The 15,685-nt window shown below is 32.6% G+C and overlaps 1 protein-coding gene across 3 annotated transcripts in view; it reads right to left on the bottom strand.

Annotated features, from left to right (window-relative positions):
• Positions 1–15,685, bottom strand: part of Dpp10 (Dipeptidyl peptidase 10) — a 119,405-nt gene that overhangs the window by 40,791 nt on the left and 62,929 nt on the right. For 2 of the 3 annotated variants that reach the window (XM_089710953.1, XM_089710952.1), the window contains exon 3: positions 9,358–9,571. In XM_089710953.1, the coding sequence (XP_089567079.1) occupies positions 9,358–9,571 (214 nt within the window). The remainder of the gene's footprint in view (positions 1–9,357; positions 9,572–15,685) is intronic. The other variant, XM_089710954.1, reaches the window with a different exon arrangement.

The following is a 15,685-nucleotide window of genomic DNA, read 5'->3' as shown; positions in this document are numbered from 1 at the left end:
CAAATAATTTGGCTATTGGTAAGTACAAAAAGTCGTTGAAATTGTTTATACTTTACCGAAAAATTCTTTATAATAAATACATTGATAAAGATACTTTGATGAGTTTACGTGAGGTTATCATTAGAAATGCAATACTCTATACCAGATTTCATTATTCATTATACTTTAATTTTAAACCTTTTCACTAACTGAACATTTTAACAGTAATGAACAGCTAACTGAAACTACATATCAATAATAATGACTAATTTGGAAACGTGCGCCAAATGCAAGTTTATACTGATTAAAATCTCATATCGGCTCAGTTAACGGGAGTTGGCAAATTTCCGACTGAGCTTAATTATGCACTCGCTACTTAACCTTTATTTTTGTTCAACGTTGCTTCTAGTACTGTAATTGGTACGTTTATCCCGCGTTTACCCTGTTGAATACATTTGCTAACTGTACTTTACAGCATGTATTCATTGTAATAAATGAGGTTCGTTCGTTGGTTTTGAAGTTGAAATGCATTTAAAAGTCTAGAGAGTGGTGAAATAAATATAAATCTCTATTAGTTTCCATTCTGTGCTTTTATTTCTTATATGAAAAGGTTTGTATAGCAACATGTTATTTATTGGCTGTAATAAATTAACTTGGTTAAGAGGTAGGTTGTTTTGAAATTCATTTTAAAATATCGGCTCAGACTACGGTATGTTGAAGTAATAATAATTATTACAGTTTATTAGTTTCAATTCCGTTCCATTCGTAGCATTAAATTAACGATTTGCTTCAATAGTATTACAACCACAGACTGTATACTATACATATAGTGCAAACAATTCTAATTCACGCAAATGCTCTTCAATTGTGGTACATACTAAGTGCAAAGTACATAATAATGGCATTTTATTGCTTCACATATTTAGTGGTTAAACTATCGACATAAATTAGAAGTATTTACCCTATTGAATAATTAATTTTGCTTACTTCGAGTTATATCGGTTTCCCTATTTATTATTTGTTTGTTTATGACTTTGGTTTTATTCATAAACTTATAGATCTAATTAAAAAATGTTTCTTCTCCAGGAATAACTCGAATGAACGACGAACAAACGACTAATAGAACAATAATTAGCCTGAATTGCAATTACTGAAAAACATGTAACTTTTCCTTTTTTAGGCAAATTCACGAAAATATATTCGGGAAAATAACTGTTCAAACTGTAAGTATACCAAATGACTGCTTCATACGGAGCAGATGTGGACAATCGCCTCCATTGGTCGGGAATCACTTTATATGACGGAATATGGTTTGATTTATTACTTAGTTTTATAGATTCGGGATACGTTGAACGAATATAGCTGGGTTTTTGTGAAATGGTGTGAATAAAATTTGATTTTTGTATAATAGTTAAAGTATTATTGAGATTATGGACTCATAGGAGGGCCGTGTCCCAGCAGTGGGAACGTTTATGGGCTGATGATGATGAGTTATGAGAATACGGTAATGGCTTGGTTGTTATATTGTTTAACGTTTTACTGTTAAGAATAAATTATATTTCGAAGTTTGTATGAAATAATTATTTAATTTAATTTTATGTAGTAACAGCCTCACCCGTTATTCTTATAGTACCTAGATTATATTTACGATCGTTTTCGCTAACGCAAGTATTTTAAAATAGCGCATAAAATGTTACCCAAATTGTTCCACGAGTTCACAAACACAAGTCACAAACTACCATGAATTCTATATAGATATTCATATGTTTATTATGAGTAGTATGGAATGACACGTATACCTTCTTATCTCGTAAGACATAAAATTTTATTCTCAATGTTATTGTTTCCGCATGTATAGATTGTATTTCAATATTTCCCAGTTATGGGCAATAATGTTTTTCTTATATGTGGGACCAAAACGGTCCATCGATTTTCTATAAAAGTGTTGTACTTGAATCAAACTGGAAACCTTTTTTATAGATCGATAACGGGATAGTTACGGAGAATTATAAAATAAAATAACTCTCTTATAAGGCACTTCATACAAACAAAATATTTTATAAGAATTTTTACTCATTGGCTGCCTTATAACAATTAACAACTACGGTTCAAGAACATGTTTTTACCTTATCGCGTTACTTAAACTACCGTGATCATCTATGGTTTTTACGTGACAATAGCAGGTCATTTAAACAATACTAAATGAATTTAGATTTTGTTATGTGTATTTTAAATTTTGTTTAAATATAGTTCATATAGATACCGAAGTAAAAATAGCCAAAAATTTCAATACTCTGCGAAACTACACACTAAGTAATAAATACACATATATAATATCCTTCCCCTATACTATTTCTATCAAGTACCGCATACAATATTAAAACTTCATGTATTCTCAAAGGATACAGCTTTGTTTACAAATTCGTACTTAGAAGTTAGAGGTATTCAGTAAGACGTGGGTACATCAAGATAGAAAATTCCCGAGGGTACTAGCCTTTCATCTCGATATCAATATTGTATTACGGAATGATATATTTATTAGATATAGGTATATTTAAGTGTTTGAGGCTTTTGATGATTAAAAGATTATTGCAATGCAAGTTTACAAAATAAAGTATACCTAAAAATGTATAAACAGTAAAATAGCTCAAAGGTTACCTAGTTTTAAAAGAGGGCATTCTATTCCTGACGAAAACTAACAAAACAATTGTGTTTCCATCTAGTAAGACACAGAATGCTGATCACAGGTGTCGTAACATACCTACTTTACAATTTGTGAGTAATTTGTATTTTAAAAAAATACGAGGAAATATCGTAATATTATTTAAATAGCGTATTATGAGATCAATCGCTTTATTTCATTTTATTATTAAATGCAATATAAGATTTATGCCCAAAATGATTTATTAAATTTAACCTGCACCATACACATCGATGATTAAAACACTTGTACCCACAATTTTATAAAAGTTCTCAGCATTTTTAACCCCCATAATAGTTGTTTATTCTTCAAAAGTTCCTTTACACGCTCCGACGATTTATCACACACTGAAAAGTCGTTACGACGGAATGTTATCCACAACGACTTTACAAAAGTTCCAAAGAAAATTAATGTTTAAAACTGTCCAAGTAAGTGGAGTTGTCTCCAGTTTTGTGTTTATTAAATTCCTTGTTGGGTCAAAACTCTAGATAAATGGCGTCGTGAATAAGGGCTTTAAGGCAAGACGTTTTGCGTTGCGAATAAATTAGATTTTAATGATAAAATAACGAGGTAATTTTTCGTATATTATAGCAATATTGTGCTTTTGGTACGACTATTAGTTTTATAGTGTAGACTGAAGGCCGACGAAACAACAATAATGGGACAAACTTATTAAACTATTACATTGTTTTAAGTCCTCGAAAAGTGTGCAGTTTCAATTTCGCACTCGTTTAAACTTCAAATAACTTTCCGAAGAAGGTATTATTATATTGCTATATTCTACAATTTTCAATATGTGAAAACACTGCAAATCCAAAGCCTGAATCCTCAGCTTAGAAACCAATAAGAGAGAAATACTTTGCTCGATCAAACAAAATACGCTTTAGGATTTTCCTTTTACGAGTTCATTAAAGCAGCTAAGTAATGATTTTGTATACAGTATTTGTACTTTAATCTAACAGGTGAATACCTAACGAAAGAACTTAAAAGGGCTGAAATTAATTACGTCTTACATCTTTTTGATTCCCTGTATAAGAAGGTTGAAGGTGCTTTCATGTGTATTCATTAATATAAATTAGTATACATTTACCGCCCACGGATTCACTTGCTTTCTACCTGGGCTGTTTCTCCCTAATTTTATGTTAGTAACAAGATCTAATCAATGGTGTAATCAAGCTCTATGTAAGAATTGTAACAAACATATAACCTTCATACACATTTTTATTATTAAAGAAGATATTAAAGCCGTAGCGTAGCATGCCTTGGCGGGGCCCCGTATAAAAATTTGTTTGGGGGCCCTTAGGTCGGGTAAAGATTTCTCACAAAAGCGCACGTTGGGGGCCCCCTTGGCGCGGGGGCCCCGTATAATTGATACCGCAGATACGGCGGTAGCTACGCCCCTGATTAAAGCCTATACTGTGATTGATGTTTTGTGTTTAGTAATAAAATTACGAAAGTTCTTAAACGAAACATTTTTTAGAAATATCATGATTATACAATCCAGTAGGTATATCTCATCTAACAAAATACATAATACTATAATAAATAAAAAAGAACGTTGTTATCATATTAAAAACTTCATCCATATTTAACGCATCGAAGACCTCAAGTATGCACACAAATTTTGTTATCAGCTAAATTGCAAGCCGCAGGTGATCGTTATTTTCAAAGCGCTTTGTTCACAAACAATATTTGTCGGGGAAAATTAATATGCATTAAAGTGATAGGCGATAGCCCTATTGAGTGTGCATATGACAATATTATGGTTGCCACACACAAGCCAAACACAATACAGTACACCTGACAGGTCAACCTGTACGGGTAATGGGTATGTCGTCAGACGTGTGAAATTTTTTGAAGTCATATGGTAGGAGGCCGTAGCTTACATTATGATGGTTTAATTGAGAGTACGCATGGTAACTATTTTGGTTTTTATAGAGTCGTTAATGACCGTCTCTAGACATAATCTTTTAAGTTAAGGTGAATCAATATATTATTTTTGAACGATTCATCGGTAACTCGGAAAATATTTAGCTGAGCTTAGAACAGCCTCTATTTTGAAGCTCAATCAGATGAACAGTTAATAATCTAGGGTGCAATAAATTAATGCCCATATGGTCGATTGCCAACCCTGGAGAGCCGCCAATACAAAACCGTGTTATTAGAATTTATGAACGAAAAATTTGTTTGAAATATTTTTATAGCATAAAATAGGTTAAATATTGTTTAAAATGCGTGTTAATTGGAAACTCGTTTTAATTGCAATTAATAGAAATCCAGCTACTAAAAGTGGGTAATATTTTTGCAAAGCGACTTTGTTTTTTTATGCGGATTTTTGCTTCTACATTTTTAAGTGTAATTGGAACCCCTTTGAAGCATGTGTTTCTATGCGAAAATATTATTATTATGTACTATAATGTTATTTGTTAGTAATTCTATGAAAAAGTTCAACATTCAATCCAATGAGAATAAATATAAAATCTTTTCAAATTGATATTGAAATTAACGTTTTCTTGGATGTTAAAACATTATAAACACATTAGGTTTTTTACAGATCAACGGAAATCCCTCTTCCGTCGTTTCTTTAAGGAGATATTCGTTTTAAGATATCAATCAAGAAGTGATTTATTATTTCCTGTATGTAATATTTTAACGAAATTTTTTTTACTGAATACTATATTATGAACGGAAGATTTTGACGGTAACAGATTCTTCTATAAACTTGCTACACATCATAATATTTAGGGCTAGAAAATTACATTTAGATTTATGACTACATTGGCAAGTATTTTCTGGTTAACTGATTTGGAAAATAATACTTACTTGTACAATAATAAAATATGATAATAAATTTAATACAATTATTCCATGAATATTCGAAAAACTTAATTCAATTGTAAACGTCAATATATCAAATACCAGCATAATACGAGTATAAAACAGATCCATCTGTTTATCTGGTAACTTCTAGCATGTTGTACGTATACGATGTTGTGGCTTAATTTCGTACATAAGTAAAGATTCACATTCATTCTAAATAGCAAAAAATCTATTTTTACTTACTCTACACGAAGCCGAGCTTCCAGTTTAATACAACCCAGTAATAAGTACTGTTTAAGCAAAATAAAGAACAATTGTGAATAAAATTGGCATTGTCTCAGCACAAAGAGTTGGTATAAAGTCTACAAAGCGAATACATTTGATGATGTCACTCGCATGTCGCGCTGCTCTTATTGTTTCATGTTTTCCTGGTACTTTTCTGAAACTGTAGTCGATCTAAATTGTGATTTTGTTTTGTTTTTGCTTAGAAAAAAGTTTTTATTGCGTTTTGTATTTATTTATTTGACGTATTTTGTTGATTTTTGAGTAAGCAAAAAAGTCGCGCTTTCGAAGGTAATTGGTAAAAAGTATTCAAAATAAAATAATATGACGATATCCATGCTAAGAATAAAAGAAGTATGTATTTAAAATTGAACATTGGAATTTTTTTTTGCAGAAAATTCGCGGTAAAATCTAGCCTAGCAATACGTTTTGTGAATTAATAGATATTAAAACTGCGAAATCTAGCAAAAATTCCACGTCACTCTCAATTATACAACTTTCTCAATTATTTTAAAAGTGAGTTCACCGATTTATCAAGTCGACTAAAAACTAATCAGCACTGAAAAACTCGGCGACATTTCTCATTATCAATTTCCTATCGTAAAAAACTTCCCCTCGACTTCGGCTAAACAAGTACGACTTCCAAATTCCATTAGCCGAGGAAATAATACTTTGATCAGTTGTAAAAACAAACGAAAAACCATTAGGCCAGGCAAACACGTTGAAACTGAAGTTTTTCTTCCTGATTGGTATACGAATCGATAATGGAGTAAGTTTATTAAAAGGCTACGGAAACGTATAATTTTATTAGTATTCAACACCTGTTTCGTTTGTATACTAATTGAATGAATAAGGCCTGATTAAGTATGATTCTTGATACGTGTATAAAGTTTGAATTAAATCTCCATTTAAAGAGGCTTGAAATCGAGTCTAAGGGATTTGGTTCCGTACAAAACTTACAAGCATACAAGCGAAGCGATACGTTTGTTAAAATACAGTCTTCAACTATAATGCCTTTTTGATTATAAAAACAACACTAATATTTGTTGCATCGTTATTAACTAACTACATGGTAAATTTAACACACAATTTGATTGAATTTTATAACGTTAGGATCAATTTTCTAAATAACTTGTACGCCAAGCTATTTTTCGTGAATTTAATGAAATTTTTATTGTATCCCAAAACAGTAAATTACACTCGGGTGCAAAAATACTTGGCAGTAGGGACTAGCAACATTCACACGTCGATATTTACGATCCCTTAGTCCGTATGCCCACATTTTATTGTATGTATAATCGGAATTTAATGATTTTTTCTAGTAGGCGACGCGTATTTGGAAAGTATATACGCGATAAACGCCTTATAATAGCGATAATAGCCTTGTATAGTTTCAAAAAGAGTTTTGCTAAGTAGAATTTATATATTCTAACTAGATTTCCGCCCGCGGCTTCGCCCGCGTTTTCAAAGGAAAATCCGCATAGTTCCCGTTCCCGTGGGATTTCCGGGATAAAACCTATCCTATGTGTTAATCCAAGTTACCCTCTATATGTGTGCTAAATTTCATTGTAATCGGTTCAGTCGTTTTTACGTGAAAGAGTAACAAACATCCATACAAACTTTCGCCTTTATAATAGTATATTAAGATAACTGGAATAATATATACAGTGTGGAAATTTTCGATGGCCCCTGGAGGGAAAGGAAACATTCTTTTATTTTTAAGAAATAGAACTGTATTCAAAGATTTTCGAAAATAGTTTAAAATTAATAATCACGTGTTCACCCTAATGCCTTACATACTCATAGCATTCTCAGGTTAACATGCTATTTAAGTAGATTTTTATTGGTTTCTCAATAAGGTAGCATATCGATTCGATATCACAAATACCTTAGAACATAAAGCTAATTTATTGGTTTATTTACATTACCTTTATAGCTGTTAATCACGAAACTATTCGAGTCGTTGCTTATTCAATATTCATGGATTTTTTATTGAATTCCTGCGGCCTGATCGAGCTTTGTTAACAATTGAGACTATTTGTAAATGTATTCGAAGGTTTTTTCTTTAAATCGAATGAACATAATTTATATTTATCCGTTAATAAACTTGTAATAAAAAGATCGATGGAGCTTTCGATTAGTAATAGCGACTTTTATTATCTGTTTCTTTTATTGGAGCAATCCCTTGATATTTTCTCTTTTCTAAAATTATACTAAGTAATTTCTTCTGTTTAAGATTGTATCGCTTACATCACGTAATAATTAACAAAACCATATAAAAACACAAAGGAATATAACTCGAAATCATCATTAAACAAATTCTGTCCCTTTCCCTTTCTCGAAATACAAGTTATTCTACACAAAAGACATTTAAAGACCCTTCATGGCTAAATCCGGAAAAAGCACGTACACATTCCTTTGATTTCACAAATTTTCGTGTCAATAAGGCTTTTCTGGCTTTGTGCTGTCATAGATTAGAACAATGTTACTGGGTCAAGACATGTCTAGCTTTGACGCTAAATAATTCCTGGGATCAACACTTTCAAAATGAATGAAGGAGGTGACGTGTAGAATCTCGGATAGTTTATTAAAACACCCATTCTAAGTAAGTACCCTAAGTATCTTTGGTTTGAAAGTAATAAGAAGAAGAAGTATAAGAAGTGAGGTTTGAAATGTGTCGGAGTGTTGGATAGTTTATTGAGTCACCTTTTTAAAGGATGTGTTTAGTTGGAATTAATTTTCTTTAATTAGAAATTTTAAAGCATACAAGTATAGTATATTATAGTATTTTTCTCTATTATTTAGGACATAATACCAGTTTTATCGAAACAATGAACAATAGTAACATAGAGTAATTATAATCGAGTTTAATGTATATTTATTTTGATCAGACCTATCACTTTCGCAATTAACAATCGTACAAGCACAATCCGGTAAAATAAACAAAAAATATCGAATTTTCGACAATTGGGGCTTTCGTTAACTGAGAAATGATTTTGAAAACTCGCAATGAATAGAAATAATAAAATCGGCAATGGTAACACAATTTTCACAGATTTAATTCCAGGAAAATTAATAAAAGTTAGAAATTGTGGTCCTAGTAACACTGCCTACCTACCTCTAATAATTAATTTGAAGTAATTGAAAGCGAAAAAACCACGTAATAATTTCAAGAATATAATGACCTACCTTGCTAAAATCAGTACTTATAAGTAGAACAAGTTAATTAATGCAATAAACTTTGATCCTTTCGTGGAAAATTTTTCTCATTCAGCATGAAAATGAGTTCTCAATAATCCTTAACTTACGATTTAAGGACTCCCATCATTTTAAGGATCGTCAGCTTAAGCAGTACTTGTTTTCGACTACTTAAACTACTCACTAGAAATCCACGTGCCATTCCATCTCACAGGTACCAGGGCGTCAGAAACTATCTTTAGTATCTTTATCCGCCTGCCCTTTACCCGTAGGCCTTCATCTCGTGGTGTCAACAGCACCACTGACGTCACAATCAACGTTAACACCATCACTATCATAAGCTCTGATGTTTCTTGTTTATTTAATCAGTTACTTACCAGAAATCCACGTGCCGTTCCATCTTACAGGTACCAGGTCGTCAGAAACCAGGTCCTGTATCTTTAGCCGCCTGCCTTTCACCCGTGGGCCTTCATCTGGTGGTGTCAACAGCACCACTGACGTCACAATCAACGCCAGTACGAGTACAATAACAAGCAACGCGATGAGAATGCCCCTCCAGTTCCTTTGGTTCGGACTGCCTACCACCAGCTTCTGGAACAAGAGAGAAGGGTGAATGTCTGATCGATTATTTTAAAACTGTACATACTTATTAACGTGATAACGTTTTTAAAATCGTTTTAGTCGGGTGACATGTTCAGAAACTTGTGTCATACCAAAACCTCACGAGCGCGATCGCGTATTTCCAAACTATACATAGCCAGAACGCAACCATAGGAAACTGCTCGTGTATACTTTGTAATGCTGTTTTTAAGTTTGTTATTACAATATATACACGAATTTTGCGTACTGATCGTGTATACTTTGTAAAGCGGATGCTTGCTTCTTCTTTCCAAACTATACACGATCAGTACGCAAAATATGTATAACTAAATATAGCTAACACCACTTACGCTTGAGCGAAATAATAAATATATAGGCAATCAAAGACTTGTACAGCTATATGTATCTAGTATCTACTTTTATTCTTCTTGATTGATTCAGTAAAATATGGAATAAAAATATTATTAGGTAAGCTTAGAAAAATAAATAGGTAACAGATATAAGGGTTACCTATGGGTTAGGTTAGGTTCGTGTTTTTTATAACTACACAAAAATAGGAGCCCCGCTTCGCGGGGCTCCGTCGCCTCGCAACCGTCTTCTTCTGGACTTATTAGATTCTACATTTTAGCACTATTGTCAATTGTAAGTCGTGCAGTATAGTCGGGAACGAAGACACAAACATCCTCGATACAAAAAATATACGATCAGTACGCAACATTATATACACTATATATACACAATATGCATTTTAATAATAGATTTCAAAACAGCAATACAATAATATAAACGCGAGCAATGGAGAGACGCCGCGCTTACTCCGAAACATACACGATTAGTCCGCATGCGTACTGGCGCTGTATGTTTTCGAGCGCTATTCTTACTTATATCACTACAAAGTATACGCGAGTATTTGCAAGTATTTGCGTACTGCTGTTGTATAGATTGGAAGAACTTTGTAAAAAAGTTATTTCCAAACTATACGTGATTAGTTTCACACCGTTGCGTACTGGCCTTGTATAGTTTGGAAAGACGCAGCGCGATCGCAGGTATAACGAGAGAGAGACGGACCGATCTCCCGTCTCATCTCGAGCGCTGCCACTGCATTATGTTATCACGTAAACATCTCGATCGTAAACCTACTTTACAAACAACCAATTTTTTTATCAATGTGACAGTAAATGTATATATAGGAACATACATAAAATATACATTGTAAGTTATGTTATGGAGCATTACAGATGTTAGTGAACTAAGCAGATCATTTTTAGCAGATCAAAAAAAAATGTGAGTTCTTATCGCGTGCAGTTGAGTTCTACAGTTCCTGATACTTTTTAGAAATAGTTCTGGCGTTTTTACCTTAAAAAACGACATTTGAAAAAACCCGACCTGGACCCGGCTTAACGTGATGCTAAGACGTAATGCTACGACGTGATGCTACGACGTGATGCTACGACGTGATGCTACGCTGTGATGCTACGGCGTGATGCTACGGCGTAATGCTACGGCATGTGTTACGGCGTGATGCTACGCTGTGATGCTACGGCGTGATGCTACGGTGTGATGCTACAGCGTGATGCTACGGCATGATGCTACGGCGTGATGCTACGGCGTGATGCTACGGCGTGATGCTACGGCATGATGCTACGGCATGATGCTACGACATGAAGCTACGGCATGATGCTACGGCATGATACTAAGGCATGATGCTACGGCGTGATGCTACGGCATGCTGCTACGGCGTGATGCAATATGACATAAATAAATTTTCTAGTGTTTCATTTTACGCGAGTATTTCTAAAAAGTATCAGGAACTGTAGAACTCAACTGCACGCGATAAGAACTCACATTTTTTTTGATCTGCTAAAAATTATCTACTACGGGAAGTTGGCAGATCATTTTTTCAAATGTCGTTTTTTAAGGTAAAAACGCCAGAACTATTTCTAAAAAGTATCAGGAACTGTAGAACTCAACTGCACGCGATAAGAACTCACATTTTTTTTTGATCTGCTAAAAATTATCTACTACGCTACGGGAAGTTGGCAGATCATTTTTTCAAATGTCGTTTTTTAAGGTAAAAACGCCAGAACTATTTCTAAAAAGTATCAGGAACTGTAGAACTCAACTGCACGCGATAAGAACTCACATTTTTTTTGATCTGCTAAAAATTATCTACTACGGGAAGTTGGCAGATCATTTTTTCAAATGTCGTTTTTTAAGGTAAAAACGCCAGAACTATTTCTAAAAAGTATCAGGAACTGTAGAACTCAACTGCACGCGATAAGAACTCACATTTTTTTTTTTGATCTGCTAAAAATGATCTGCTAAGTTCACTAACATCTGTAATGCTCCATAACATAACTTACAATGTCTATTTTATGTATGTTCCTATATATACATTTACTGTCACATTGATAAAAAAATTGGTTGTTTGTAAAGTAGGTTTACGATCGAGATGTTTACGTGATAACATAATGCAGTAGCAAATGCTCATATTCGAAAAGTTTATTTATGTTACTATTGGAGGTCCTTTCGTTAATACATATCTACAAATCATCTATTCTACATTATAAGATACATGTTTGATTACACATATCAAAAATATATATTCTAACTTCATACATAGCGCACACATACATTTACACCCTTTTTTCCATTGAAAAATTACCAAAAACAAAATGACCCATATACCCGTTCACCAAATCAATCAGATCAAATTTTAAATATTTATAAGGCCCAGTAAGCAAGGTCCATCGCTATTGTATTGGAATTGATAAATCGAGCCGTTTCCGCCTGTCGCGATAGCAAATAGATATATGGCCACGTTAAATGGAGTTCATTTTTAACGGTTATATGAAGAACCTACGGATAATATACTGGTAGGAGCTTTATACTGACTGTAGGATATATTATGAGATATGGAGTAAAATTTTATGGTATGGTTAGGTGAAGTAAAAGGTTTAAAACATTAGAATTTTCGGGTAGCGCGTTTGCGTATTATGTAGTCATCTGCGGTATTACTTAAATAAATTAGGACTAGTTTGATTCCCATTTTTGGAAAAAAAGTATTGTATGACTACTGATGAGTAGAGTGTTTTTCTTCCGTCATTTTTTTATATTTATTAACATAAAAATATATGTTTCGCTTGACGATAGTTTCAATAACCGATTCGCATTTTAAGATTTTCTTAAATGTCCGGAAGATTAACTCACCACCCAATTTAAGAAGTATCTATATATATCTGTTAATTTCATTATTTAAAAAGTATACAAACAACAGAATCATATTAACATAATATTTAGGTACGCATAAGCAAACGTAACCTACATACTACAATTACTTCCAACATCTGGTTTCATTGTAAAAAATAATGTTTTATTTATATTCCTTTGATCTCCTAAAATTACATTCAATTGAGATGAACCCTTATAAATTGTTTTGAATATAACTTCAAAATGTGAAATTCTTATACAAATTCACATTGGAGCACTGTTTTTTGGTAACAATAAATGAAGTTGTTTATTTAGTTCTAATTAGGATTGCATAGTACAGGGGAAAATTTTGAATTGCGCTTTAACGTAGTGAACACGGGCTCCTGAAAAACAGTTTATATAACTATATTAGGAGCCGGGGTCATTAAATGTATGTAACAAATAGTGGTGTAAAATAAACGATTTATCTGCATGAACTGTATTTATTTACATAATAATTGAATAGTTATCCTTATATGGAAACATATCGGAAAGAATACATAATACGTTTTATACAACCACAATTACCAGGGCCGCATAACACCAAAGCAAATTGCGATATTTTTATTTCTCATACGCACTCAAACATGACCCCTGCGACAATTTAGGCGGCACATTACATCGAACACGATACTTAATACAAATTTTATGAATACGCACGTACTTCGTTACATCGTTAGGTTTTATGTTAACTGTTACTCTCTTGTTATGTGCTTTGGCTTTATACATACCCGCATATACTTTTAAATTTAAACGTATCTATGCTAAATAATTTTAAGTTCAAATAAAAAATCTAAATGATTAATTACAAGTTTACATTCATTTTTTGACGAATTTAAAAAGCCAACTTCACTACATTATTTATTAAATATCCTGAAGTTTGAACACGTAGTATTTGTATTCTCTTTGGTTTGAACATTAGATCTTGGTTGCGGGTAGGTGATGTCTTGATGGTGATTTAAAAATTGTTAACTGAAAACAACCTCAACCAATTTCTGCACAGCTGGTATGTGTATATTCCATTTAATAGTAATATCTAAGCATTTATTTTATTAGCATATTATTATTATTTTATGTTGGCATGAGTTAACTTTCGCATGGATATTCTAGCTATGTATGAAAATTTTCTGCGAACTCTTTAAAATTCATTCTCAGTTTTAATAGAATATTTCTCAGAATATCGTGACCCCAATTAATAAAAACTTATCTTCACACCAGAATTCCTTTGTTTCCTAGTAGAGGCTACAGAAAGTAGTTTAATTGTCAGAAATAGGATGCAGCGTTTTTAAACGCGTAATAAATTTGAGATAATTGTTGCTTGCTGCTGGGAATAGACTTCACACGCTTCTTATTTATTTGTGCAATAACTAGCAGTTATAATGATAGTAGTTTTTGAAAAATATAGTCTTTTGGGAAAGGTTTTATTTTTTTGACGGAGTATTTTTCGCTGTTTAATAACCTATTTGACGACGATTTTCTAAAAACTTGACATCATCATATTATAGGAGGCTAATGATGTTAATTATAAAGTTACGAAAATCATCAAAATAATACATGAGATAATGATTACTATTCACAAAACATAGGTATTTCATGAATGTTTACAGAATATAATTTTCACTAACATTTACAAAAGATAATATATTTTAAATCACAAGAACACTTAAAAACCGAAACCATTTTTAAGTGTTCTCGTGATTTAAAATCGTAAATACTTTTTTTACTAATATTACTGTAGGTACAATGATATGTATTACAAAGATAAAATCAGTATTCCTATTGTATAAATTAACAAGATGAAAAGCACAACCAGAACATAAACTAATAAATGATATTATATTTGATATTATCTAGAAAAACAGCTTGTTTTTCACACCTATTTACAATGAAAGAAGCCTCTAATTATACTTGTTATTTTCCTGGAATAATTACTGTTTTCAGCATGATTGGCAGCCCTATAACACTAAACTGCGGGACATGGACATTATAATTACAAGCTGTTTCTGTTTCTTGTAACAAATGAGTTACTCTGCAATGCAGATGAACAAATAATACCCGAAATTCCTTTAACCCTTTCTTGCTTCGGGTTATGAATGCTACAATAATTTACGTGTTTTAAAGGCCGACATTTTGTGGGAGCATTTTAAATGTTTGTTTTAATTGCATGTTTTTTTAAAGAGAAAAAGTGAGACAAGAAATCGACAAAGAAATCATTACTTGCCAAATATAATGTAACTAGCGACCCGCCCCGGCTTCGCACGGGTGCAATGCTGATACTAAATACACTACAGAAAAACTGTGAACGTTGTATATAAAAACATACAAACATAAAATATATAGCCCGGCGGCCGGCCGGTACCGCCGCAAATGCTACGTCCCGCAATTTTTAAATCTGTAATATCTTCGCAAATATTCACTTAAATCAAACGGTGTAAAAGGCCATATAGATCTATATTAAATGAATAATGTATTCAAGGTATTTAATTGGCTAAGGATTAATGCTGTATTGGTTAAAATCGCTTCGAAAATTAGCCATTATTTGTCGTAAAAAGTAAATGACAAAAAAAAGTTATTGTGGGTTATCCATAAGAGATAGACATATACCATCACGGACTTTTCTGTAGACCTTTTCAATGTGTATAATACTTAGTACATTATTTTGATAAAACTCGTAGGGTTCAGCCTGCGTTTGCAATGTAAGCGGAAAAAATGTAATTTTTTACGACATCACATTAGAAACCTCAAAAATAACAGTACTTCTCCACTATTTAATGGATGTTATTATACATATAAACCTTCCTCTTGAATCACTCTATCTATTAAAAAAAACCGCATCAAAATCCGTTGCGTAGTTTC

This window comes from Colias philodice, chromosome 25, assembly GCF_061535455.1.
Source record: "Colias philodice isolate Cphi_HAF_F1 chromosome 25, ilColPhil1 Martin Lab GWU primary, whole genome shotgun sequence".
Taxonomy (NCBI): Eukaryota; Metazoa; Arthropoda; class Insecta; order Lepidoptera; family Pieridae; genus Colias; species Colias philodice.
Note: the sequence above shows the minus strand (reverse complement) of the source record. Positions and strands in the feature narration are given on the sequence as shown.